The sequence below is a fragment of the Hibiscus syriacus genome, unplaced genomic scaffold, assembly GCF_006381635.1.
Source record: "Hibiscus syriacus cultivar Baekdansim isolate YM2019G1 unplaced genomic scaffold, ASM638163v2 tig00019138_pilon, whole genome shotgun sequence".
NCBI lineage: Eukaryota > Viridiplantae > Streptophyta > Magnoliopsida > Malvales > Malvaceae > Hibiscus > Hibiscus syriacus.
The window spans coordinates 10594-35963 of NW_024062464.1; the positions used below are offsets into that span (position 1 = coordinate 10594).

Here is a 25370-nt window from a genome sequence, read left to right on the forward strand (position 1 = left end):
TTGTCTGAGATTGATTTATTTGCAAAAGAATACAGCCTTTTCTTAGCTCCCACCGCATTTTGGTTGGAGATAAAGCAAATTTTGTACAATCTCAGTGTTATATCATCAAAATAATTAAAAACTCATGTTCAACCATCATTGCAAATAGAAAGTATATTAGGATCAAGTTATAAAAAAATTAACAAGTTTAAGGATCAAAAGTTATTTAATCCGGTTTCGTTTCACCTTTGTTAATCTTATGCGTGCATTGGCCAGAGATATTACATACCGAATGATGTTCATCTGTTTAACTAGGGGTTTTCAAACGGTTAATTCGGCCACCGACTGAACCGAATTACTATTAATTGAATTAATCGATTTTTTTTCTCTTTAATCGTTAGCCGAACCAAAATTTTCTTTGAAAATATTAATCGAATTGAATAAAGTTTAGTTATTTTGGTCGGTTAACAGAATTAACCGATTTTTTTTTATAATTTTTTATAATTAGATTAATTTAAATATAATATATGTATTTTTTATTAGAGTTAAAAATTAATTAGGTATTGATAATTTAATGAGTCTAGTGTGATTAAAAAAATAGTAGGATATTAATTTTTGATGGGTTTGAGCTTAAAATAAGTTTATAATATATATAATTTATATAATATTTAATAATTTCGGTTAATTCGATTAATTAACTGATTTCGAACCTAATTAACCGTGAATCGAATATTGAAAAAAGTATTAACAGTTCACCGATCGAACTAATTCGATTCGATTGATTAATTAGGTTAAAACCAAATAATGAACTCCCCTATGTTTAACAATAATAATACTAATAATGATGATGTTTTTTCTGCTTTTTAAGAATTCAGTCTCATCTTTAGATCACCGTGACATTTAAATGAAAAAGAAAACATTTTCAAATTGAATTATCCTTATTTGTTTTATTAAACTGATTTGCAAATTTAATTATATCCCAGTTTAGATTATTTTTATTTTTATTCGAATTCAAATTTAATTTAATTTTGATTTCTCAAATTAGTCTGACAAATCATATCTTGAATAATATTGAATCTAATCATCTTAATTTTATTACGGGTCTAATTACTTTAATTTTGCAATATTTTTTATTTTTTTTTATTTTTAATCAAATACATAAGTCGTGTTTAATTTAAAATATTTCTCAGATTAAATTATAATATACCTCTCTCTTTAATAAAATTATTTAAAATATGCATATTTTTACCAAACTATTGGAAAAATGCAACAGAAAATAATAATGTTCTATCACAAGCATAGTGTATGTCATTAATAGACTAAGAAAACATCTGAATAAATATTACTTTATAATAAAAAAAAGTAAACCTTTTGTATAATTCTCTATTGACTCTTCCCTTTATTATGTCCTCGTTTTTTATTTGTCCTTTTCTTTGATTAAATAATTTTTTTCTTGTTTAAGATTTGATTATCAATTATAATAGGAGCCGAATACCATTCTAAACCAGTACCTTAGAATTTATCATTGTCATCAGCAATGATTCGTTTTGTGTCGAAAGCAGAGAAATATGAAGTTTATTGGATGTTTTGATAGCTCTAAGAGCACCATTTCCATTTCTTGGGAGTCCAAACAATGTAAATATGTAATCGAATAAACCCTTTCTATCTATTGCAGCTCGCGTCCTCCTCCTCCTCTCTCTCTCTCCAAGTTTCGGTTGGTAATTTTAATAATTATTTCTTGGATTCAATTATAGAACAAGACTCGGTTCAGATGCTGTACAAGGAATTTTCCTACTTGGACTAAAGAAACAATGTTAGTTGATGATTATCAAGGACGTAGATGAATATTCAGATAAAGAAGATTGATAGTCATATATAAAATACGTACAATATGATAAAAGGAAAATCTAAATTAAAACTAATAGCTAACACTGAGCAGCAAAATCCATAGACAAATTTGAAAAGAATTCTCCACACCCACCCACACATATGTATGTGGGTATATAGTTTCAGCAGAGAACCATTGCAATGTGTCGTAACCGGTTTTCGCCCGGGCACGAATTTTTTACTTGGTTGAAAAAGTAATGTGGATAAAAATGATTTTGATTAAAAATGTTTTGAGAGTCGCCATCAACCTTTTTGGGTTAGGTAGGTCGAATACCTAAAAATCATATTTTAAAAAAGTTTTTAAGAAAACACCATTTTTTTTAAAAAATAAGCCAATCTGCGTTTATAACCAAAAATTCATTCTTTTTATTAATAAAAAGGGATCTATGGTCGGTTACGTTTGGGGAATGATTAGCACCCCCACAATGCCCAAAATTGGTACCTGTCGATTATAAATTGTCTCTAATAATAGAATTTAAGAATTCGAATATGAATTTAATTTACAATCCTAAGATAATTCTAAGAAAATATATTAAAATATAAAAGTAAAGTAAATATATATATATATATATATATATATATTTAAGTTATTATAATTATGATATTTATTCATTTAAAAATATCAGAAAATGAACATCCAGTTATTTTAAGACTGTCATTTCTTAATATTGATAAATAAATAAATAAAAACATTTTCCTAATAATTTAAAATATATATAATTTATAAAATAAGGATATTTATTTATTTAAGAATATCTGAATAGGACATCTAGTTGCTTTAAGACTGTCCCTTTCTTTGATATAAAATAAATAAATAAATATTATCATCTTATAAAATTAATCAAATAATATATATTAATATGACTAAAATAAAATAAAAATAAAAATAAAGAGCAATAATTAAAATACTAAATTTAAAGTATTGAAAAATAAATGACAGTAATAAAAATAAAATAAAAGCAATAACCAAATTATAATTTAGACATTGGCAAAAATATAATCAAACAAAACCAATATATCAAAAATTTAAAATAAGATAAAACTTAAATGACAAAATTGTGAACAAACCAAACAACATATTAAAATAAAATATAATAAAATATAACAAATAACCAAAACATAAATAAATAAAAATAATATATCAATGTTAAAATAAAATAAAATGTAAATATGACTAGAATAGAAACAAAATAAAATTAATATGCTCAAATTCAAAAATAAAAATAAAGAAAGGATATCAGTGACCAAAACGAAAAAACGTAGGAAATGTAAGGGATTTAAATGTGATTTAACCCTAAAACTATTGGTTTAAAATGTAAAAATGTTGTAAATGTTTAGGGGTATAAAAAGAAAATTTTTTAAAATTAAAATAAATCCTAATATATTTATCTAAAAAAACTAAAATTAAAACCTAAAAAAAACTTAAACCTTCTTCTTCCCTTCCCCGTTCATCTCATCTCCTTTTCTTATCCCCTCACTTCGGCGCCGCTCAACCAAAACAACCCACCATCGCTAGCCACCGATTTGGTGGTCCTCACACTCCGACCGATAAAACACTCCTTAAACGAGCCTAAACCCAAGGCTTATCTCCCTTTTCATCTCTTACTCTCTTCCTCTTATGTGACCGATGCCCCTAAAAAATTCGGCCACCGCGTAAGCTCACCTCCCGACGCTATACCTGACTTCGACGGTGATGTGGTACCCGAAACCCCAAGGTAAAAATCCTATATTTTTCTCTTATATTTGCTGTTTTATTTCGAATATATATATATATACAAAGCTAAAAAATAAAAGAAAAAACTAAATTGAAGAGAACATTTTCTGTATTTTTGTTTCTGATTTTCTTTGTATTGCTCTTGTTTTTTACCATCTACTGCTGCCTGTCTCTTACAATCTTTCTTTGGGTTTTTATAACCCTGGTTTTACATGTGTAAGATAAAAGAAAAAATGAAAATTACATATGATAATTTTTGTGTTGTTGCTTGCTTGTTGGTGCGCGTGGAGGGACAACTGTTGTTGAAGTGTTGGCAGTTGCTGGAGAGTTGCTGAAACATGGATGACCAGCTGCTGTTGGTGGAAGATGCTGGAATGTGGACGTGGAGGGACAACTGCTGTTGAAGTGTTGGCAGCTGCTGGAGGCTAAGGTAAAAATGGTGATTACAGTTGCCCCTCTTTGCTCATTTCTGTGAAACAGGAATGGAGCAAAGATATAAAGCACCATTTTTAGCTTAAAGTGTTCAAACTTCTGATCTAAAATTTCTTCTAATTATGAACTTTTCATTCACTTCGGACGAATTCTTCTCATTATGAACTCTTCCACTGGGAAATACAATTCACCTCATTCTGTGATGGATTTGATTAAGAATGACAATGTTGATGTTGATATGTCTCATTCTGCAATGGATTCGAGCAAAAGGTTGAACAAGTTCTTCTCATTATGAACTTCTTCTTCCTCTTCAGATGAGTTCTTCTCATTATGAACACTTCTGGAAATGTTGATGTTGATCTATCTCCTTATGTGATAGAGTCATGCAAAGGGTTGAACAAGTTCTTCTCATTATGAACTTCTTCTTCATTCTTCAGATGAGTTCTTCTCATTATGAACACTTCTGAAATATTGATGCCGATCTATCTCCTTCTGTGATAGAGTCATGCAAAAGGTTGAACAAGTTCTTCTCATTATAAACTTCTTCTCATTCTTCAGATGAGTTATTCTCATTATGAACACTTCTGGAAATATTGATGTTGATCTATCTCCTTCTGTGATAGAGTCATGCAAAGGGTTGAACAAGTTCTTCTCATTATGAACTTCTTCTCATTCTTCAGATGAGTTCTTCTTATTATGAACTCTACCTGGCAATGTTGATCAATCAAGTGATGAATTCAAGCAAAAGGTTGAACAAGTTCTTCTCATTATGGACTTCTTCTTCCTTCTTCAGATGAGTTATTCTCATTATGAACACTTTTGGAAATGTTGATGTTGATCTATCTCCTTCTGTGATAGAGTCATGCAAAGGGTTAAACAAGTTCTTCTCATTATGAACTTCTTCTCATTCTTCAGATGAGTTCTTCTTATTATGAACTCTACCTGACAATGTTGATCCATCAAGTGATGAATTCAAGCAAAAGGTTGAACAAGTTCTTCTCATTATGAATTTCTTCCTTCAGATGAGTTCTTCTCATTATGAACTCCTTCTGTGGTTATTTTAAGAAAAACAATCTCGAGTGAGATAAAATTTCTTGTTTCGAGTGAAACTGTCTCAAGCGAGACAAAGTTTGTTTTAAGAAAAATAATCTCAAGTGAGATAAATTGTTGTTTCGAGGGAAACTTTCTCCAGTGAGAACTAGTTTGTTTTAAGAAAACAATCTCAAGTGAAATAAATTATTGTTTCGAGTGAAATTGTCTCAAGCGAGACGCAATTTGTTTTAAGAAAAACAATCTCAAGTGAGATAAATTGCTATTTCAAGTGAAACTTTCTCCAGCGAGAAACAATTTGTTTTAAGAAAAACAATCTCAAGTGAGATAAATTGCTATTTGAAAACATCCTGCACTGAAGGTCTTATGGATGGCCCGTGGGACTTACAAATTTGGGAAATAGTTTACTAAGTAAGAAACTTTGGAAATCATTTTCTTACTATTCAACAATTTCATTTTCAGAAAAAAATTAAATGAGAAACTTTGGAAATTGTTTTCTCATTTTTCGAAATAACTTTTTAGTTGGGTAACAGGCCCCACTTTAAAATAATACTTCTTCTGTGGATTGCGACCATCTATTCTTCAGATGTTTGCATGATTCCTGTACCTGAGGCTTGAATTCTACCTTACACTTGTAAGGTATTTTCCATCATGAATCTTCTTTTTTCATATGAAAACCTGTAAAACTTCATGTTTGAATGCAATCAAATGTAGCAATGTAATGCATTTTCTATTATGCAAATGATGTTCTTATGAATGCATGAATGTTGAGCCCTTCATTTGACTTCAAAGTTGCAAACTCGGTCTTCCTTCACTTGATCATTTATTTCCAGGGTAACCTTTGGATATCAGTGTAGCAACTTATGCTATAGTTTTGAAGAATCATCTGATCAATCTGCATCTTTGTGTCTTCTTTGCTTCATTTAAGTCTCAGAAGAAATGTTTCATTTATGGAACTGTTGCTGTAGTCAGAAATATGACCTTGATGCCCCATTTTTGTCTTCAATAACATCGGTTTTCTTCATCTGAACTTTTTTAGAAATCCGATAAAGCTTTCATCTCAAAAAAAAGAATCTATCAGCTTTGAAGAGAGAATATATCATCTTTGAATAATGTAGATGTAGATATGCCTGACTCAGCAAATTAATTAGGAAATCAGCGTCTGTTCTAATTTGACTCTTGAAACATATCACAAGGAAGATTTATCCTAATTCCTTTCATGTCTCCACATCTAATTGGATCTCGAACAAAGTCATTCAAACCATATCATTTCGAGATGCTTAACAACAACCTGTCATTCAACCTTAGTTGGCTCCACTAGTTTCTTGTTGTTAAAATTTCAGTTCTCCTTGTATAGAAAGAAATCTTCATCATATCTCACTTCTAACCTTGGGGTTGAAGAAGACAGACTTCATCTTGGATCAATAAATGGAAACCATATGATCACAACATTGGTTCAACACCATAATCACTGGTTCATAAAACATTTGACAACACATTCATCCAACTGTGGCTTCTGCTCAGATGTTCGTAAAACACTTGACAACACATTCATCCTTTCATGTGGCTTCTGCCCAGATTTCTGGTCAGGGAAACTTTTTCATAGTGTTCAAAACTTTTGTATGATGTCACAAGACCACTTGAGAAAAAAACTCAATGGGAGTACAAGTAAGATGTTGGTGTGTTTCATGACCAAAACTGGGTCAAATTCACAAAATATGCTAGTGTCGGATTGAGTAAGAGACACTAACTGATCCTGATATCATCTCGGGCAAGGGCTAGTATGACACCGATCATGTTTTCTTCCATAATGAGCGTTGTAGGAAGTAGAAACACATCAACTATAGGAGCTATGCACAGAAATAGGTCCATGGAATTCTTGTTGTTGTAGATGAAACACACATAATAAAACCAAATAGATGAAAATTTAGTTCAGCCTGGCTGGCAATGATAACCCCAGTAACAACGGGAATAACAGTAATATAAGTGAGTCGAGCCTCCCTTTTCAATGTCATCGATTAATCAAAAACTATTGTAAAAATAGCTTCGTAGCCCCAACATTATGATTGAAACTAACTGCCAGAAACCTCAAAGAAATATATCCAATCATTACTGACACACAAAAGATCAAATTCAAAGCTGATATCTTGAGGAAATGAACATTGGATCGAATGTTCTGTCTGGGGACCATCTTTATCTTTGCTGAGTAGATATTTGTTCAACAACATGATCATAATGTAACTGCCTGATGAACGAATCAATTATGTATAGTCAGCTCGACTGTGACTATTTCACCATTTTCATTCTTCATATCTTTCTATCTCATTGAAAATATTTGTTCAAGTCAATGATTTTTCCATAAGACATGGGCCTTCAGCATGCCCCAACATTTGCTGATATGAACGTTCAAAATACATCAACATTCCTGATTCTGATTGAAATAGGCTTTCAGCCTGCCCCAACTTTTGCTTCTTGCTGAGTTAAGCCTCCAAGAATGCTAAAATATTCATATTGTTGTGAGCTTTCAAAATGCCCCAATATTCTATTTCTGGTTGAAATGGGCCTTCAAGATGTCCCAAATCTGTTTATCTTGAATACTCTTATTCTAGTGTCACTAAATACAGTGTTGTCAAGTAACTGGAGGAATTCTCTTCATGTTGTCACAAACTTAAGAAGTGCTCAATTATTCTAACAGAGACGTCTAAGATATGTGCATCTTCGGAATGAGGTGATCATCTTTTGGATATAAATTGCTTGGTAATTCATTCCAGGTCGATACAATGGCTTATTATCTTTCAGTCTTAATAGGCATATTTCCCAGGTACATCAATGTCCTGTCTCTTTTCTCTGGGATCAGTGATGCAAAGGTTGCCTTCTACTGTCTTGGCATACCTTTGCAAATAAATGCACAAGAACTGAATAGTGATTGATTGGAGTAATTGATGAGTAGATTTGGCGAATTCGACCTTGTTGTCGGTGGCATCCCATGTAACAACCTTACTAGAAGAAATAAACATCATCGAGAAGATTTTTATTGGTGCATTTTCTTGCAATGACTGTTACAATGACTGTCTCTTCTGTTGCTCCAAGATATATCACACTCTCGTATGAAAAGTCTATAAGTGTAGAATTTGTTCCAATGTCTTATTCTGTGCCATAAGTTATCAAATTCAAGTTCAACAATCTTCTGAAGGGCATAATGGATATAATCTTGGCAAAGAAAATAATCAGCATGGAAGAAGCAGCAATGATGTATCAAGACTTGAGCCAACATTACAGTATAACTAGAGTGCAAGTAGTGACTTGTTCATTCCCATAATACACCTTAATGGGACTTATAGCTCTGTGATGTAATCTTCTAGAGAACATGGATTGATGGCTGGGGAAAATAATTTGTCTGGAGATTCTTATCGCCCTCAGCATGAAATAAGTGATAATTTTTCTTGATGGATTGCTAATGATGTCACATGAGAGCGTCATAAGTTCAATTCTCTAGATTTTCTGGACTCTCAGACCCCTTGCCTTCAAGAATGCTTCATAATTTTGGCATTACTTTCTTTTTCTACAATAGAAGTAGAATAGGAAACAACTTGATTCAAGAACCTTCCTCATTTGAGACTGTACTATTTGAAAATATTTTTTCTCCTTTCTTTATTGAAGAATGAAAGAATTTTGTAAAGTACTATTTCTTACAGGTTCATAATAGAATCAAATCATAAACAATGAATTTAATGAATATCAAATAAATCAACTAAACTTTTAAATCATTCAAAAATCATAGTCCTATGGCAAGTGTCAAAATTATTGACTGCTTTAAGGTGTAGGTTAATTATGGTAAAGTAAGGTCTCTCAGGTTAATCCAACATATATGCCTTTTTGGGCTTCCACTAACTTGAAGAAATCGTTGTTATGCTCATCTTGTAGAGATACTTCTTGTTTCCAGACTCTAAAGAACATCTTTGGGATGTGCGGTGCTTCATTAAGAGCTTAAGATCATCTCTTATATCATTGTTGCACCATTCAATATTCGAGCTGCCTTTTCAAGTTTTCAACTCGAATTCTCCTTTGGTTTCAAGATGTTATTCAAAATTTACATCTTGAACCCCCTTTTATCATTTTTCATATCATGCATTAAAGATTTTAAAAACCAATTTTTGCAAATAAAAATCAATCATGAGAGGCGGAATGAAATCTGAAGATAGTCTCTTTCACTTAGAAATCCATATATGATTAAAATGGACTTTTCAGGTATGTAACGTAGGCCAGGGCTCATGGTTATGAAAGAAAGGGATAAAAAGGCTCGAACAAGTGTTTAAGGGTAATTGAACCAAGAATCAATTTATTCTGATGTCTTCAATCTTGCCTTACTTGACTTGGATCTGCTTTGCTGGGAATTTTTCCATAAGATTCATTCATCTCCAACATTTCTTGTGCTTCTTGTTTAATATGAATCTTTGAACTAATTGCACTTGATCAACCTTGTAACTTGAGGCTCATTGATTCACCCATCTTGATTCAATTTTTTTTTTTTTTTCCTTTTTTTTGATGAATGAGTATAGGACTTCAATTGCTTTGAGCATCTCCTTTTCCTCTTGTATTCTGTAAATTCTTTCGTTATTCTTGACTGGATTGATCTTCAAGCACTTTGTATTTGACATAACTTATAGTTTAAAACTTTCTTTACTTCATGGAGACTTGTCTTCATAATAAAACTGTATTGATAATCTTTATTCTGTGAGCAGATATCCTTCACTTTGCCCCCAATGTGGAGAGTGATCCTTGGTTAGGGTTGTATCAGAAGAAAAATCATTCAGTCTCAAGTGGGGACAACAAAGGACATATATATACATATATTTTAAAGGATAAATGAAACAATACCGTTCATCATTTCATACACAGAAATCTTTGTAAAAAGAGGTATCTTCAGGGGGATGAATATTCAAGATTAACTTTATTTACATGAAAACAATGTAATTAATGCATGATATATTTATTTAAATCAATCATTTTTCTTCTTCTTTGAGTATGCCTCAATCACTCGAAATTATCTTCGATACGTTGATCCATGATGCCTCATCTCGTCTCTTTTTGCAGGAAGATTCACGAATAATTTGAAAGTTTGGTTCTTTTGAGGTCTTTTGGTTTATGGTATGACGGTTTTTTATATGGAAAGACAAAGGTGTGACTTTTGAAGTCATGTATATGGTGGAATGTTATAAACCAATCAACTCTATCCAAGAAGGTAAACATCTGGATTTGGTATCTCAAAAATAGGTAGAGACATTACTTCAGAGTCTCAGATAAATGTATGGTCAAGATTTGGTTTTGGTAAAGGTCAAGTAATTGGCATTGGATGAGATATGGAATGTATAATTTTACCACTTGCCAAAGATCTATAACTCTTGAAAAATTAAAAGAATATTTAATCTACTTGATACTCAATAATTTCAAGATTAAAATTTGATTCCTTGCTCATAACCATAAAAGCAACACAAATTTATTTATTGCACAAAAGGCGGAGAAAGGAACAAAAAACATATTCAAACAAGATGCTGAAAATAGAAAGGACTACAGTGGTAGATAGCAACTTCCACTTGTTTATTAGGCTTGCCCTATCATTTCTCGAATGTCCATGCTCCTGATTCAATTAAATTCTGAACCTTGCGTTTTAATGCCCCACAATTCTCAATAGCATGCCCCGTACTTCCCTTGTGATAGATACATATTGCATTAACTTCATACCCTTCAGGAAATGGGGGCTTTTTTGGTTTAGACTGACTGGAGTCACAAGATTATGCTGAACTAATAATGGGAGCAGTTCTTCATATGTCATCGGAATTTCATCAATATGAGCCTTCTCTCGGGTCATTCTATAAGATTTGGTCCCATGATTAGTTGAATAAGACCTTACTGTATTGATCTCGGCTTTTCTCTCGACGTAAGTACTGTCAAAGCCTCTTATCTTGCCTTTCTTGATAGCTATTTCGATCATTTCTCCACACATGACGATGTCAGAGAAATTATTAGTGACAGCCCCTATCATGTGATTAATATAGGGAGATTTTAATGTATTGATGAACAAAGTATGAATTCCCTTTCTGTCAATGGTGGATGCACTTGAGAAGCAACGTCCCTCCATCGTTGTGAATATTGTCGAAAGTTCTCGTTGTACTTCATATTCATGTTTTGTAACGTTGTTCGATCAAGGGCAATATCAGTCATGTGCTTGTATTGACCCAAAAAGGCTTGAGCTAAGTCTTTCCAAGAACGTATTTGAGTACGTTTTAGCTGATTATACCATTTGGAAGGAGGTCCAGATAAACTGTCTTAAAAACAGTGGATCAACAACTTTTCATTTTTCACATAGCTAGTCATGCGACGACAATACATGGTGATATGAGATGAAGGACATGTGGTCCCATTATACTTCTCGAAATCTGGAACCTTGAACTTTGGTGGGAGAATTAGGTCGGGGACCAAACTTAGCTCTTTGGCTTCAAACCCATAAATTAACCCAGTCGTCTCTCTAGATTTTATCACCTCTTCTATATTTTTCAATCTTTGGATGAGTTTTTTCTTTTCAAATAATTCATTTGAGTCAGGGACCTCATTACAAAATTTATCTGGCTTCAACTCAGAAGCAATAGGACAATCAGTAGCGAACGAAGCTCCAGCCTGATATTGTGGGTCTTTAACAGTGAAGTGAACTGGTGGTTGGATTTTCTGATGCGCAGAAGTGTGCCCCGGAATGTAAACAGATGTAACACCAAGAGGATGTGTGGGGTTTTTAACAAGACTTTTCCCAGTGGTAAAATGTTTCCCAATCATTTCTTCCAACTTGTTTAGTAAATTGATCTGAGAATTTGCGATATTAGCTTCAACTTGTACCAACTTGCTCCTCAATTCTTCTTGCGTCTCTTTCTGCTCTATCTCAAATTTGGCTAGCCTATCCTCAGTTTCTTTAGACATTTTTCTTATGTCGTGCTAAGCGTTTTTGCTACAAGTAAGAACCAAGATCACTTCGGTTGAAATCCTTCTTTTAATGAATGAATGATCTCGATTTTAATTTTATAAAACCTTTCATAAATTATTTACATGTTTTTTATAACTAATGCATATAACAATATTTAAATAAAACTGTAATGTAAATGTGAAAATGTAAAAAATAGGAATGTAAACTGTGCAATATGACAACAAACATAAAAATACGAATGTAAAATGAAAATGCAAAAATGTGAAATGCAAATGCATGTATGAAAAATGTGTTTCTCAAGAGTGATCATCTTGAAACAGATTTCATTGAACACAAAAGTTTCAGTACATCAAACAAAACTTTACATGTAGGGGATAACTTTCACTCCTAATTTCTCTATTTTCCTTAAAAGCCAAATTAACTTCCACTCATGCTCAGGTGTGGAGTTATCAATCTGCTTTAATTCTCTCACGAAGCCAGCTATGTCCACCAGCTTATGAGCCACATTGTTTGCTTGAGCAGCAGCTTTATTCATGATATTGTCTTTTTCCTTCATCTTCCGTGTCAATTCTCAGAGTTGTGAACAATGTTGCTCATTTTTTCTTGTGAGGGAATCTTTATGTTCAATAAGTTCTCGTACAAGATTCCCATAATCATCTAAACATTTCTTTAATGTCTTGTTCTTAGCTCTAGTGGCTTTTAATTCAGTATCAATCTCAAGCTGATGAATCTGATATAATGCTTCCATGTTGGTCATAACACTATTCAACATTTGATTTTTGGCTTGACATTTTCCCAATTCAATGACAGTTGTATTGCGTCTTTCCTCTGCAACTCGTAAATCATGAGAAAGCTTCTTGTTTCGACCTTCATGTATGCTACAGTTCTTTTTCAGTTTGGTGACCCCTGTTATCCCCTCTTCTGGGGTGTTTCCTATGCCAGTATTTTGAAAGGCTTGACTGATTTTCTGGAAATCTTCATGCATGGTTTCCATTTTTGTGCTCAATTTCTTGTTTTGATCCTTCAAATAACATGCTTGAGCTTCATACCTCAGCAAATCTTCTTCCTTCTAGACGTCCCTACTAATACTCTTACCGTGGAATACTTTTGGTATCAATCTAGCAGGATCTTCAGTTACCAAACTAAGTCGATCATTTATTATAAACTGTAAGATTCCCTGATCCAAAAGACTTTGGACTCGACGTTTGAAGGCAAGACAATTCTCAATGGTATGTCATTGAGCTCTGGCATGATATTCACAATAAACGTTGATGTCATACCAATTCAGATACGGAGGTTGGAACGGTTTTATGTAGTACGGAGCCACTTCTTGCGCTTCAATTAGCTTATCATATAACTCTTTATATGATATGGGGTAGCATCAAAATGAGAACCACCTTTTGTCTTGGATTGAACCTGAGTTTTAAACGTCGGGAGCAAACTAGATTTCGACGATTTCAGATTACATGATTTCTTCTCATCTCTGGGAGCTTTTAGAGTTATCACCATTTCTTTGGTATCTCCAGACGATTTGTGAATACGAATGATGATTGTCTGTAATTTCTCAAATTGGTTAAGATTTGAAGTCCTTTGCGTATCTGAAATTGCAGGGTTATATTTATTGACCTCTCTTTCTTTTTGTGCAGGAATCTCTTTTCCTTTGTCCAAAATAGATATTCTACTCATCATCTTGGACATTTGCTCTCTTATTTCTCGTATCTCCTTTTTCTCTTCAATGGGCATACGATCTTTGGGTGTATAGCTCTCCTCTATCTTCGGAGTTCCCTCAGGATGCCATTCAATGGATGCGTCATATTTTGTTTGATCATAAAGCTTTTTTGTCCATTTATGAATTCTTTCCAATTGGATGAACAGTCTTTCAAGCCAACACCTTTTGGTTATGCCATGATCATGCAATGCAAACAAAAGTAATCAATATGAACAAATTAGAGCAACATATAAAAAATAAAAAATAAAAAATAAAATAAAATGAAATGGTTAGTACCAATTAATGGAAAGAAAAAAAAATTCTATCTATCAAGGTATAAATCCTAACCTCATGCTTTCTAGTTCCATGCTTTGTTTGGAAAAATTAACTTAATTGCATGATTTCTAGTTCGCATGCATTTATTCAGGAAAAAGAATAAAATAAATTAAAAGCTAGAGCTTATTTCTCCTTTGTGTACACCTATGGACATAGGTTCAACATTGTCTTAGATCAGGTGAATTTCTAGGGTTTATTATATGTAGGGTTTCAGTTCTAATAGTAAAGGTACTCGAACTGTCCTTGTCGGTGCCCCCTTGGGCTGCCAAACCCTCAATCCTAGTCCATTACAGACTTAAGTAGATCGAGTTCAATTCGAGGGGATACATTTCCCTATGCCTGACACGGAGAATAAATTCTCACGAAGACATAGAGCATATAAACCCCGAAAGCTACTTGCTAGGTCTGACACGGAGAATAAATTCTCACGAAGACGTCGTTTTCACTCCCACTTAAAAGGGACAAGCTTGATTATAAATCTTATTTTATGCAAATGCAAGTGATGTGTGTGAGGAGAAATATTCAACCCTCTGACAAACAAATAATATGAAATTTAAATAAAATACAAAATATTAATAAAAATAATATACATATAAATATTATGAAAATAATAAGTAATAAAAATTTTGAAAGAAAAGAATTAAAAATTAAATAAATATGAATTTTTAATTTCTAATTGATAGAGACAATTTATAATTGATTTTAAAGTTTGACCGGACCCCCGCAGAGTCGCCAAGCTGTCGTAACTGGTTTTCGCCCGGGCACGAATTTTTTACTTGGTTGAAAAAGTAATGTGGATAAAAATGATTTTGATTAAAAATGTTTTGAGAGTCGCCATCAACCTTTTTGGGTTAGGTAGGTCGAATACCTAAAAATCATCTTTTAAAAAAGTTTTTAAGAAAACACCATTTAAAAAAAATAATCCAATCTGCGTTTATAACCAAAAATTTATTCTTTTTATTAATAAAAAGGGATCTGTGGTCGGTTACGTTTGGGGAAGGATTAGCACCCCCACAACGCCCAAAATTGGTACATGTCGATTATATATTGTCTCTAATAATAGAATTTAAGAATTCAAATATGAATTTAATTTACAATCCTAAGATAATTCTAAGAAAATATATTAAAATATAAAAGTAAAGTAAATATATATATATATATATTTAAGTTATTATAATTATGATATTTATTCATTTAAAAATATCAGAAAATGAACATCCAGTTATTTTAAGACTGTCCTTTCTTAATATTGATAAATAAATAAATAAAAACATTTTCCTAATAATTTAAAATATATATAATTTATAAAATAAGGATATTTATTTATTTAAGAATATCTGAATATGACATCTAGTTGTTTTAAGACTGTCCCTTTCTTTGATATAAATAAATAAATAAATATTATCAATTTATAAAATTAATCAAATAATATATATTAATATGACTAAAATAAAATAAAAATAATAATAAAGAGAAATAATAAAGAGCAATAATTAAAATACTAAATTTAAAGTATTGAAAAATAAATGACAATAATAAAAATAAAATAAAAGCAATAACCAAATTATAATTTAGACATTGACAAAAATATAATCAAACAAAAACAATATATCAAAAATTTAAAATAAGATAAAACGTAAATGACAAAATTGTGAACAAACCAAACAACATATTAAAATAAAATATAATAAAATATAACAAATAACCAAAACATAAATAAATAAAAATAATATATCAATGTTAAAATAAAATAAAATGTAAATATGACTAGAATAGAAACAAAATAAAATTAATATGCTCAAATTCAAAAATAAAAATAAAGAAAGGATATCAGTGACCAAAACGAAAGAACGTAGGAAATATAAGGGATTTTATTGTGATTTAACCCTAAAACTATTGGTTTAAAATGTAAAAATGTTGTAAATGTTTAGGGGTATGAAAAGAAATTTTTTTAAAATTAAAATAAATCCTAATATATTTATCTAAAAAAACTAAAATTAAAACCTAAAAAAAACTTAAACATTCTTCTTCCCTTCCCCGTTCATCTCATCTCCTTTTCTTATCCCCTCACTTCAGCGCCGCTCAACCAAAACAACCCACCATCGCTAGCCACCGATTTGGTGGTCCTCACACTCCGACCGGCAACTCCTTCAACCGAGAAAGGCTAAAACGCTCCTTAAACGAGCCTAAACCCAAGGCTTATCTCCCTTTTCATCTCTTACTCTCTTCCTCTTATGTGATCGATGCCCCTAAAAAATTCGGCCACCGCGTAAGCTCACCTCCCGACGCTATACCTGACTTCGACGGTGACGTGGTACCCGAAACCCCAAGGTAAAAATCCTATATTTTTCTCTTATATTTGCTGTTTTATTTTGAATATATATATATATATATATATATAAAGCTGAAAAAATAAAAGAAAAAACTAAATTGAAGAGAACCTGTATTTTTGTTTCTGATTTTCTTTGTATTGCTCTTGTTTTTTACCATCTACTGCTGCCTATCTCTTACAATCTTTCTTTGGGTTTTTATAACCCTGGTTTTACATGTGTAAGATAAAAGAAAAAAAGAAAATTACATATGACAATTTTTGTGTTGTTGCTTGTTTGTTGGTGCGCGTGGAGGGACAACTGTTGTTGAAGTGTTGGCAGTTGCTGGAGAGCTGCTGAAACGTGGATGACCAACTGTTGTTGGTGAAAGATGCTGGAACGTGGACGTAGAGGGACAACTGCTGTTGAAGTGTTGCCAGCTGCTGGAGGCTAAGGTAAAAATGGTGATTACACAATGCATGTTGTGAAGATGTAAAACCTACCTCTCCATTCCTCAAGAAACCGACCCTCCATGGGGTTTGCACTCTATACTTGCACCCTTGTCCATTTATGATATTGCTTTGATCTATAATTTCCTGTTATTGCTCGACTTTAACTAGTTTCAGTCAACCTCTTTGGTCTTGTTGCTTTCTCTCTACTGGTTATGAACTGGTGAATCATTCTCAGGGTCGAGGTGAGAAATGATTAACTCTTCCTTTTGTCTGTTTTAGGTTTTGCATATATAGCCTGTAAGGTACAGATAAGACATCATCAAACATCCAGACAAAAAGTCTTCAATTTTCATATCCAACTCAAGACGGCCATAAAACTGGTCCGTATCCCCGATTACGTACAAACCGTGGTATGACTGAAAATAGGTCCAAACCTCGTCTATCTTAAATGAAGTAGAGTATATTAAACTCGAGCTTCAAAGTCACAAGTTGTATGTTAACGTCAGCAAATGAGTCAAAACCCATTCAGTACTTGTTTTACTAATTACAACAATGTATCTGATGATCCAGCAATTCATTCACATACAACAAAGTCCCAACATCCGATACAACAAGATACCATGCCGAATCCAAAAGCAAAAACACATGGAAATGGATGGTTTTGTACGTACTCAATCAATCATTCGGAGGAGACTTCAGGGCTAGACTGTCCCCTTTTTCTCAACTTTAGAGCCTTCCTTTGACTAGAGTGGCGCTTCAGATCAGGCTCCACCATAAGGAGCAGGCTTGACATCACGAATGCCAAGAGTTCTTCATGGTGGGCAAATGTGAAGTCTAAGTGCCCGTACTCGAATTCGTTGTATGATACATTTACACCTACATCCTTCATCAACCTATAGTGCTTTGAAACCATCGATGAACTAATTATCTGGTCCTTCCGCCCAGCCAGCAAATCGACCGGAATATCTATCAGCGAATAATACTCGCCCAAGTCTATTGGTTCCGGCGATCCATACACCTCCATATTGACTGCTGCATTCCCGAAATCATACATTCTAAATTTCTTCGTTCTTTTTATTTGTGCGAGGTGGTGGACCACACGAAACGACAGACCCGGCATGTCATTCATGTTATAGTGAGGTAATCCCAGCACCCCAACCCAATTTGAGCTATCTCCGCCGAAGCCATAACTCAATATAGTTTGAACCAGTCCCCCAACGGCAGGGTAGTTATGGAAGTCTCTGACCAACTTGTTGAACAGCATTCTAAAGAACCTGGTAGGTATATACAAGGCAGGCACGAAAAGCGCCAGGATAGGGGCCAAAAGAAGACAAACATAATGCGCCATTGTTAAGAAAAAACTAGTCTCGTCATGAAAACCTGCAGGTGAAAGCAAAATCAATCTTGAGAGCCTGTGAGGTTTTTCTTCGATCCGGCGAATTATAACATACATCAGCATAGCAGCTCCACCCATGCTATGTGAGATTGCACAAAGTTTGTATGGCTGCTCGTCTTTTATTTCTCCATCGGGTTGGCTAAGTTTCAATTCAGCAGTCTTAACTTCGTGAATCTTATCTATCATAGCTGGAACATCCTCTGTCCCATGCTCATTTATGGAGAATCGCCAATATCTGGCTCAAAATAGCATGGTTTAGTGACAAGTAAAAGATAGATAAACAATTCATTGGTATAAACCAAAGATAATGACAATTGAATCATATATTTACTTACTGTCCTAAGGAGATATTTTTATCCACATGCTCTCTAGAGACTAAACCACGAAAATTCCCAAGGAATACGTCATAGCCTGTAATTCAAGCAATAACATCATTCACTGCAATTTTATACCAATGTACTATGGATGACACAAATAGTTTCAAGCGTAAAATAAACCTTGGTCAAATGCTGCAAAAGCTGGAGAACCAACAACGCCATTGGAAACCCAACTGAGAAAACAAATCAACACATGAGAACTTCCCCAACTGAAATATTTTAGTAAAAAGGGAAAAGGAGTTACAAGTAGTAGGGGAAGTAAATAATAAGGTTTCGACAATGATAACAATAAGAAGACAATGAAGGGATTATGTTAATTGATGTCACATGTATGCATTCAAGTTCTCAATAGATGCAAGATCATATATTCCATATAAATGCTGGTCCAGTGATCTGATATTTAGTTTTAAAAACAGCTAGACATGTACATAAATCCTCTTCTTCAACTCATTCCAATCTATGGTGACAAATCAGAAAAATAAGAACTCACTAAGTACTAATATTTATTGATGTCATCACAAGAATAATGATTGATGATTCCTTTGATGCATAAAATAGTGGAACTATTGCCAAAAACATCTTTTTCCCCCTCTAAAAAGAAACCATTAGACCAAAAAGTGGATATTAGAGACATTACAACTTAAAATAACACCTAAGAAATACTGGGACAATAGTCATAGTTCATGGAAATCTTCATTTTCAAACTTGAGACACGAGTAATGGATGTAAATATGTAAGCTATTATGCATATACTTTGTAATAAGAACAATAATCATTCTTTTTCCCATCATTCAATATTACGTATTCAAACAAGGGGTTCTAGCATGGTTGAGGGGTATTTTCTTTCTTGCAGAAAAGGGAATTCAGTTCACAACATTTTGCGTGCTCAAGGAGCTAGGTTCAAAACCCCCTTTCCCCCAAAATTTAAAAAGGAAAAAGAAGAAAAAGAAACAGATTCTTCAGATGTAATAAGTCTTGTACTCTTGTCATTCTTGATAGAAGAGAATAAGTAATAGTTCGTCTAGCTAATTACATTTAATAGGGGTTAAGGAAAAAGAAGAAAAAGAAACAGATTCTTCAGATGTAACAAGTCTTGTACTATTGTCATTCTTGATAGAAGAGAATAAGTAATAGTTCGTCTAGCTAATTACATTTACGAGGGGTTAAGGCTTGGTACTTCCAAACAAAGTGGTGGCTTTTAGTTAAACTACCAGAGCAAAAGTTCACTTGATTAGATTATAGTTGAGAACCCGATTTTCAAGATACCGATAATATTATCATCCAAGATACTAGTAACATTAGCTTTTAATCAAACTTCCAGAACAAAAGTTCACTCAATTAGAAATATAATTATATTTATGAACCGGATTTTCAAAATACAGATAATGTTATCATCCAAAATACTATTAACAGAAAGAAACAGTTTATTGTGGTAAACCAACATCAAGCATTATGGTTCAGCGATGTCAATAAACTTCTCTTGGGAATCCATTGGAACAATACCAAATATAATACCAGTTAAAGGACAAATATAACTAAAAAAACAAAACCCACAAAAAACTGCTCTGGCAAAAGGGTCAAGCATTTACTTACCCCATAGATGAATCCATAATACCATGCTGTAAAAAGACAGCCTTGCGTGCATTCCGTCTACAAAATCAGACTAGAGGCGTAAAAAACCATAGCATTCAAGCAAAAGTGATAATTCGAAAAGAAAATGAATAATTATACCTTGGTATTCTTTCTAAAAGGATAACGTATCCATCATTAGTAATAAGATGAATAGCTTCATATGGATACCTAAAACAGGAACAAGGAACATGGGGTAAGAAACAGAAGCAGCATTACTGTGGCTAAAGAAAAGAAAGGAAACAAAATTCTGAAAATAACCTCACACTTACCCCAGCTCTGTTATGACATCCCGACATGTCCTCGCGTCAGTGTTAAGAGCATGGTGAATCGTAATATTCCTTTCTCTAGGAGCTGGATGATTGGCTCCAAGTGTAGAAGTGGAAACTGAAGCATTCAAGGTATCATCGTCAATATCCTTATCACCGGCAGAGGAAGATGAGAACCATTTTCCAAAGATTCTGAAAGTTGTGGATGGGGAGAACACATAATATGTAGCCTTGTGAAACATGTCAAATATAGCTTCTATGAAGATCTCAATTGCTAGATGAAGATCCTGATACACATTCATAACAAGGAGTTAAGGTTTAAGGAAAAATAAACAAAGAGGCAATAAAACAGATAAGCTGAAGAGGAAGTAAGATGTAAGTCCTAGTATATAAACCTCGATGACTCCACGTCTCCTGTCAATGGTGCGCTGGACAACATAGTCCTTTGAAGTGTGTCCTTTCCTAAAGGAATGGAATGTCCTAGGAAAGGGGCTCCCCGTATCTGAAGAAGCCTTTGATTCCTGATTATTTAACAAAACAAAAAGAAGCAATGATATCCTCAGCAGAACCCTAGCAGGTAATAAAATCCAAGAAAATATGTATGCCACCCAGTCTGTCCAGTGCGAATTGTGGTTGATGTGAATGTCTGTTTTGCTGGTTCTTGACCCATGAGATGATGGTGATAAAGGGTATATTCCATCATCAGGCTCATCTTCTGTGGACAAGTATTCTACACTTGAGGTATCATCCACAGAAAGCTCATGGATGAACTGGTTGAATGAGGAAACACCACTGTCATAAACAAGAAAACCAAAGTGTCAACCACTAATTGGAATTACAATCAGTTAATACAGTAAAAATTCCATTATAGAGTGACACTTATCACAAATTCAATAATTCATCTATGTGTGGATTGAGGCAAAGAGGAGAGATTTTAGATGAAAGTAGAAAAATATGTCAAGTAAAAACAAAATTACATTTGCTTTTACCAAAAAAGAGGAAAAAATTACTATGGCTTTTTTTTTTGCATGCAGCAGTACTATTACTTTGGATTCTTTTGCAGATAGTAACATCAAAGAAACCAAGTGGTGCAACAAATCTGAGTTTAATAAAAGCTTCCATATGCAAATTTCTAGGCATATTATTAACAAGATAGTCATAAATTTATATTCAAAACCATTTTAAGAAGCCAATTAAGAGAGGCTCTACGGTGGTACATTGAACCTATGATGTAAGAACACACAAATGTCAGCAAGCAACGCTAGACTTCTCCAGCAGAATATCTTGACAAGAAAAATCAGCAGAACTTGTTTGATCTCTTCCATTTAATCTTTTAGTGCTCCAATAATTACTCAACAGAGATCAAAGACAGACAAATCTAAGAAGGAAACTATGAACTTAAATGATGATGTTAATGAATTAAACCACTCTGGCAAAAGGTTTTACTTAAGTTTACAAGTGGGTAATGCAAAATAAAAACATAGTCCATGATACTCGAGCAATTTTTTTCTCACATCGAAGGAAAAAAATACAGACTTCTTCATCCACCGTGGAAATCGAGGTCCATGAAAAGTGGGCCTAAGCTCCCATCCTTGAGCACCATCAAGACTATTTGCCTTTCCGACAAGAATGGCCAATAAAAGTGCCGACACTCCATTTATCAACCTCGCAATATTGTTCAAAGACTCATACGTAAAAGTCTTTACTGACCTGCAAAAAGAACGCATTCTCTACTCATACTTCAATCTAATGAAAACACTTACGTTCTATTGGGTGGGCATTTTTTTCATTTTCCTTTTCAATAGAAAGTAAAACGAATATATATGAACTAAAAACAGAGAACTAATAGCAAAATGCAAACGAATCATCAACCCAGAGGTTCAAGAAATGAATTTTCCCCCTTTTCTTGAACTTGATTCAGCTAATAAAAGCTCCCAACTACTTCTCTCTAAAAACATTGTCAATAAAATCTTAAAGACGTTCCCTGAAAATTTTCGAATCAATAAAAAAAAGCTCCAAAAAAATCCAAAGACATTACAAAAAAAAAAAAAAATCAGAAAAACGATCCGAGACGTGCATATACCGACATGCGCATAAATATATGGAAATTTAAAAATGAGAAAAACTCACTCTTTGGTAACGGCGAGGGCGTTGTCCACGAATCGCCGCATAATACTACTCTTCGTTCAAGTTTTCCCCTTCCTTTCAAAAAATTCGATCTCTCGATTTCCAGAACTACGAAAAAGGATCGAAGAACCTGATTTGCGTTGAATTTCTGAACCGGATAGAGACAGCGAAGGGGTAAATCCAGAAAAGAAGAAGAAGAAGAGAGAGAATGGATAAGAGAAATGTAGGGATTGTTTCTTCTTCCTTGTGTATTTTCACAACGGCGATACTTGGAGTAAAAAAGAAGGTCGGTTAATTAATATCCAGCACGCTCGCGCCCCTGTTTTTTCAGTTGGAGGAGGTCCACTTCAAAGGTGGAGGAGGAGATTCCACGTCAAGGATTTTCATTGATTATTTAGAAGTAAAGTTTTGTATTCCCCCCCCCCCCCCACGTATTATTACATAATTAAATTTTAAAATCTATTATCCGTTCACACAAGGTTTAGTTAAACTTACAATTTACTCCAGCTGGTAAATTTGAAACACGTGCAAGAACACATGGTGAGGTGGTTAGATGAGTCAACGTAGGGATCCTTCACGTGACAGGCTCTACTTTTTGTACAACATATGGTAATGGATAAGATTGCATTGGAAGGTTTGATTCAAAGCAAACGTGGCTACAGATGGTGGTAGACTGAAATGGCAGGCTCCAGCAAGTGGTGATATACGTGGAGATCGTCACTCTCACAGTCCACAGATGTCTGCAAACCGTACCAAGTTCCACATCTTAAACATGCATTTGCAAGGAGGCCATTCTACCAGGTTGCTAATTGACTAGTGTTGCAAACAATCAGAATTAACTGTTTATATATTATTGGTTTATGAATTAATTGTCTGAGAACCCATGTCTAGGGTTACTAATGTTTGAAGGTGGGAGTGAGCAGCTCGTGAATGTTGGATGGTTGGTTTGATACTACAGAGAGGGCAGGTTGAATGTTGGACGTGTTTTGAAACCGGGTTTTATTACTATTGGATGCGGATAGGGGTAGAGTTGGGCTTGATTGTTTGGGTCGGTGTGTGTTAGGTTTGGATCTAATCTACTGCGAGGCGTTCCGTTGTATACGAGAATGGGACGTTTGAAAGTCTACCGCTTGTGTGCAACTGTCGTAACCGGTTTTCGTTCGGGTACGAATTTTTTTCTTGGCAGGAAAAATAAAATGAATAAATAAATGATTTTGATTTAAAAAATATTTTGGGAGTCGCCATTGACCTTTTTGGGTTATGTAGGTCAAATACCAAAAAATAATCTTTTAAAATAGTTTTTAAGAAAACATAATTTAAAAGATAAACTGATCTTGCGTATAACCAAAAATTTATTCTTTTTAATAATAAAAAGGGTTCGTGGTCGGTTACGTTTAGGGAAGGATTAGCACCCCTATTGCGTCCAAAATTGGTACTTATTAATTATAAGTTGTCTCTATTATTGGAAATTTAAGAATTCAACAATATATTTAATTTATAATCCTATTATTTCAAATTTATTAGTAATTTTTAAGAAAATATATTAATTTTTATATTTTTATAAATAATATATTTATTTATTTTTAAAACATCTGAATAGAACATCTAGTCGCATTAAGACTGTCTTTTTCTTAATATTGAAAAATAAATAAATATTAAAACATGATTAAAATAATTTATATTAAATTATATATATATATATATATATATATATATATGGGAAAGTATTTACTATAGACAAATAAAATAAAATGAAAAATCAAATTAAAGGCATATCATTTAAAATAAAATGTAAACTTTCTAATATATAAATTCATAGAAAAATGAAAGAAAAACCAACATATTTAAGCATGTACATATGTATATTAACATACGTATAACATATATTTAATATTCCTATATATATAACACTATTTATATTATATAGATTGCACAATATTTATAAAAGTGTTATAAACACTTATATAATACGTATATATATATTTATAATAACACATACATCTATATACAAAACGTGGTAAAGAAGGACTAAAAGGGTGATTACTCCAAAATTAATCATCCAAATGAAAATATGCAGCTAAACTAGAGGGGCTTGAGGGGATATAACCCAAACTTTAATATATTCCTAAAACAATACCCCCCTTCCCTGTGTTCACACTATCTCTCCAGCCCTTTCCTCTTTTCTCTTTTCTCATCCTCATTTTGGCGTAGCTTAAACAGAAAGAGCTCACCAACGCTGGCCACCGATTTGGTGGTCGTTACGCTCTGACCGGATACATTCTTTCCATTCAACGGAAACCAAACGACAACTCAGCCCCTATCTCTCTTTTAAATCAAAAAATAAATAAAAAAAGAACCCCAAACTATACTACTATCTTTCGGCCACTCAACCCCAAATTATACCATCCATTGATCCGAGGCTCCGGCGAGGTAACCATTGAAGGTAAACTCTCACTCCTCTTCCTTTTTCTTTTTTTTATTATTTCGAATCCCCTGTTCGTCTTTTTTTTAATACTGCTACTCTAGTTTGAAAAATAAAATAATAATAATAATAATAATAATAATAATAACAGATTCAAAGAGAAAACCTTAGAAATGTAATTTCTGCCGTTGTATTGCTGCTTTGAAGAATTAGAGAAAAAAATCCTATTACAATTTTTTTTGTTCTATTTTGGATCGGGGCCCTCTCAAAAGATTACAATACTCTTGGGTTTTATAGATTAACCCTTATT

At 33.2% G+C, this 25370-nt stretch overlaps 1 protein-coding gene and 1 long non-coding RNA gene across 2 annotated transcripts in view; one reads left to right on the top strand and one right to left on the bottom strand.

The window, feature by feature from the left end:
* Window positions 1-17433: 17433 nt before the first annotated feature.
* LOC120209541 (gastric triacylglycerol lipase-like) lies at window positions 17434-22835 on the bottom strand. The gene is made up of 9 exons (XM_039208524.1): window positions 22642-22835; window positions 22048-22221; window positions 20907-21303; window positions 20515-20798; window positions 20345-20413; window positions 20207-20263; window positions 18734-18786; window positions 18572-18647; window positions 17434-18471 (listed from the first exon to the last, which is right to left on the bottom strand). Exons 1-9 carry the CDS (start codon window positions 22680-22682, stop codon window positions 17520-17522), a joined length of 2103 nt encoding a protein of 700 aa, XP_039064455.1. The 5' UTR covers window positions 22683-22835; the 3' UTR covers window positions 17434-17519.
* The window catches only part of LOC120209543, a 28492-nt gene continuing 23928 nt past the window's right edge, over window positions 20807-25370 (top strand). The window contains exon 1 of the long non-coding RNA XR_005524406.1: window positions 20807-20886. This is a non-coding gene — a long non-coding RNA (uncharacterized LOC120209543). The remainder of the gene's footprint in view (window positions 20887-25370) is intronic.